General features: G+C 59.2%; 1 protein-coding gene across 1 annotated transcript in view; it reads left to right on the forward strand.

Annotated features, from left to right (window-relative positions):
• Positions 1-259: 259 nt before the first annotated feature.
• The window catches only part of LOC107321102 (integrin alpha-L-like), a gene marked incomplete at its 3' end in the record, with an annotated part of 21,842 nt that continues 17,666 nt past the window's right edge, over positions 260-4,435 (forward strand). The window contains exons 1-3 of the mRNA XM_015877672.2: positions 260-358; positions 2,477-2,588; positions 4,072-4,154. Coding sequence (XP_015733158.2) covers positions 316-358; positions 2,477-2,588; positions 4,072-4,154 — 238 coding nt within the window. The remainder of the gene's footprint in view (positions 359-2,476; positions 2,589-4,071; positions 4,155-4,435) is intronic.

Raw genomic sequence — 4,435 nt, forward strand, 5'->3', positions numbered from 1 at the left:
ACCCCATATATGCCCCATAGACCCCATATATGCCCCATAGACCCCACATAGGTCCCAAATCCCATATAGGCACCATAATGGTTCCCCATAGACCCCATACAGACCCCATAGACCCCATATAGGCCCCATAGAACCCATACAGGCCCCATAGACCCCATATAGGTCTCATAGACCCCATACAGACCCCACCTCGGCCCCATAGACCCCACAGTGGTGCCCCACAGCCCCATTTCCTTTCCCCGCCCCACATCTCCCCACATCCCTTTCCGTTGTGGGGCGGAAGGAAGCTGCGGCCCCACAGCGAGGCGGCAAATCATGGGCGGCCCCACAACCTGCCTCATGGGGGTCCTGATGGGGGGTGAGGGGGGACCCTATATATGGGGGTCTATGGGGTGGCTATGGGGTGGCTATGAGGCTCTATAGGTCTCTATGGGGCTCTATGGGGTGCTATGGGGCTCTATGGCGCTCTATGGGGTGCTATGGGGTGGCTATGGGGCTCTATGGGGCTCTATGGGGTGCTATGTGGTGGCTATGGGGCTCTATAGGTCTCTATGGGGCTCTATGGTGTGATATGGGGTGGCTATGGGGCTCTATGGTGTGAAATGGGGTGCTATGGGGTGGCTATGGGGCTCTATGGGGTGCTATGGGGTGACTATGGGGCTCTATAGGTCTCTATGGGGATCTATGGTGTGCTATGGGGTGGCTATGAGGCTCTATAAGTCTCTATGGGGCTTCTATGGGGTGCTATGGGGTGGCTATGGAGTGGCTATGGGGCTCTATGGGGTGCTATGGGGTGGCTATGGGGCTCTATGGGGAGAAATGGGGTGCTATGGGGGGGCTATGAGGCTCTATAGGTCTCTATGGGGCTCTATGGGGTGATATGGGGTGGCTATGGGGCTCTATGGTGTGAAATGGGGTGCTATGGGGTGACTATGGGGTTCTATAGGTCTCTATGGGGATCTGTGGGGTGCTATGGGGTGGCTATGAGGCTCTATAGGTCTCTATGGGGCTCTATGGGGTGCTATGGGGTGAAATGGGGTGGCTATGGGGTGCTGTGGGGCTCTATAGGGTGCTGTGGGGTGGCTATGGGTCTCTATGGAGTGCTATGGGGGGCTATGGGGCTCTATGGGGCTCTATGGGGTGCTATTGGTCTCTATGGGGTGCTATGTGGTGGCTATGGGGTACTGTGGGGCTCTATGGGGCGCTATGGGGTGGCTATGGGGCTCTATGGGGTGCTATGGGGTGGCTATGGGGTACTGTGGGGCTCTATGGGGTGCTACGGGGTGGCTATGGGGCTTATAGGTCTCTATGGGGCTCTATGGGGTGGCTATGGGGTGCTATGGGGTGAAATGGGGTGGCTATGGGGTGCTGTGAGGCTCTATGCGGTGCTATGGGGTGGCTATGGGGCTCTATAGGTCTCTGTGGGGTGATATGGGGTGGCTATGGGGTGCTGTGGGGCTCTATGGGATGCTATGGGGTGGCTATGGGGCTCTATGGGGTGCTATGGGGTAGCTATGGGGCTCTAAGGGGAGAAATGGGGTACTATGGGATGGCTATGGGGCTCTATAGGTCTCTATGGGGCTCTATGGGCTGATATGGGGTGGCTATGGGGTGGATATGGGGTGCTGTGGGGTTCTATGGGGTGCTATGGGGTGGCTATGTGGCTCTATGGGGTGATATGGGGTGGATATGGGGTGCTATGGGGTTAAATGGGGTGGCTATGGGGTGCTGTGAGGCTCTATGGGGTGCTATGGGGTGGCTATGGGGCTCTATAGGTCTCTATGGGGCTTTATGGGTTGCTATGTGGGGCTATGGGGCTCTATCGGTCGCTATGGGTCTCTATGGGGTGCTATGGGGTCTATGTGGGGCTGTGGGAAGCTATGGGGCGCTATGGGGTGCTATGGGGTGACATGGGGTGCCACATGTGTCCCTATGTGTCTCTATGTGTCCCTATGTGTCCCTATGGGGTCTCTATGGGTCACTATGGGTCTCTATGGGTCCCTATGTGTCCCAATGGGTCTCTATGGGTCTCTATGTCTCCCTATGTGTCCCTATGGGGTTCCATGGGTCTCTATGGGTCTCTATTATGTTTCCCTGTGGGTCTCTAGGGTCTCTATGTGTCCCTATGTGTCTCTATGTGTCCCTATGGGTCCCTATGGGTCCCTATGTCTCCCTATGGGGTCTCTATGTCTCCCTATGGGGTCTCTATGTGTCCCTATGTGTCTCTATGGGTCTCTATGTGTCCCTGTGGGTCCCTATGTGTTCCTATGTGTCCCTATGGGTCTCTATGTGTTCCTATGGGTTCTCTATGGGTCTCTATGGGGTCGCTATTGGTCTCTATGGGGTCCCTATGTGTCCCTTTGGGTCCCTATGGGTCTCTATGGGGTCGCTGTGGGTCCCTATGTGTCCCTATGGGTCTCTATGGGGTCGCTATGGGTCGCAGTATCCCCACACTGCCCCCTTTGTGCCCCCCAAGTTGTCCTGCCCCCCACCTGGTGCTTCCAGCTCCAAGTCACCCCACAGCGGATCCTGGAGCTGCCCGGGACCCCCAGCTTCGGTTATGGGGTGCTGGCCCTACAAGGGGGACGGTAAGGAACCGCCCTGCCCCATAACCACCCCATACGGGACCCATAGCCCCACACTGCTATGGGACCCACGGCTATGGGGCAGCCCCACACAGCTATGGGACCCACGGCTATGGGGCAGCCCCACATGGCTATGGGACCCACGTCTATGGGGCAGACCCACACAGCTTTGAGGCAGACCCATGGATATGGGACCCATGGCTATGGGGTAGACCCACACAGCTATGGGAACCATGGCTATGGGGCAGCCCCACACAACTATGGGACAGCTCCACACAGCTATGGGACAGACCCATGGATATGGGACCCATGGCTATGGGGTAGACACATGGATATGGGACCAACAGCTATGGGGCAGCCCCACACCGCTATGGGGTAGACCCACAGCTATGGGGCAGCCCCACACAACTATGGGGCAGCCCCACACCGCTATGGGGCAGACTCACGGCTATAGGGCAGCCCTACACTGCTATGGGGCAGCCCCACACAGCTATGGGGCAGCCCTACAAGGCTATGGGGCAGATCCACACAGCTACGGGGCAGCCCCACACAGCTTTGGGACCCACAGCTATGGGGCAGCCCCACACCGCTATGGGACCCACGGTTATGGGGCAGCCCCACACAGCTATGGGGCAGCCCTACACGGCTATGGGGTAGACTCACAGCTATAGGGCAGCCCCACATGTCAATGGGGCAGCCCTACACGGCTATGGGACACACGGCTATGGGGCAGCCCCACACAGCTTTGGGACCCACAGCTATGGGGCAGCCCCACACAGCTATGGGACAGACCCATGGATATGGGACTCACGGCTATGGGGCAGCCCTACACCGCTATGGGACCCACGGCTATGGGCAGCCCCACACCGCTATGGGACCCACAGCTATGGGGCAGCCCTACACGGCTATGGGACAGACCCACACAGCTATGGGACACACAGCTATGGGGCAGCCCTACATGGCTATGGGGCAGCCCCACACCGCAATGGGACCCAAGCTATGGGGCAGCCCCACACAGCTATGGGGCAGCCCTACATGGCTATGGGGCTGACTCATGGCTATAGGGCAGCCCTACACGGCTATGGGACCCACGGCTATGGGGCAGCTCCACACCGCTATGGGGCAGCCCCACACCGCTATGGGACCCACGGCTATGGGGCAGCCCCACACAGCTATGGGGCAGCCCCACACGGCTATGGGGCAGACCCATGGATATGGGACCCATGGCTAAGGGGCAGCTCCACACCACTATGGGGTAGACCCACAGCTTTGGGGCAGCTCCACACTGCTATGGGGCAGCCCCACACGGCTATGGGGCAGACCCATGGATATGGGACCCACGGCTATGGGGCAGTTCCACACCACTATGGGGCAGCTCCACATAGCTATGGGGCAGACCCACACAGCTATGGGGCAGCCCTACACGGCTATGGGGCAGACCCACAGCTATAGGGCAGCCCCATAAGTCATGTTCCTCCTCCTATAGGGTGGTTGTGGGGGCGCCGGCTGTGGGGCGGCTGTACGGATGTGGGGCGCAGAGCGGGGAGTGCACGGAGCTGCAGCTGGGGGGTGAGAGTGGGGGGGGATGTGGGGCAGGAATGGGGTGGAATATGGGGTGAGATGTTGGGCAGGAATGAGGTCAGATATGGGGAGGGATGTGGGGCAGGAATGGGGTGGAATATGGGGTGGGAATGGGGTCAGATATGGGGTAGGATTGGGGTCAGATATGGGGCGGGATATGGGGTGGGAATGGGATCAGATAGGGGGTGGGATGTGGGGCAGGAATGGGGTTGGGGTGAGGGATGGGGATGGGATGGGGGTCAGTTATGGGGTGGGATGTGGGGGGCGGT

The sequence above is a fragment of the Coturnix japonica genome, chromosome 15 (assembly GCF_001577835.2).
Source record: "Coturnix japonica isolate 7356 chromosome 15, Coturnix japonica 2.1, whole genome shotgun sequence".
Taxonomy (NCBI): Eukaryota; Metazoa; Chordata; class Aves; order Galliformes; family Phasianidae; genus Coturnix; species Coturnix japonica.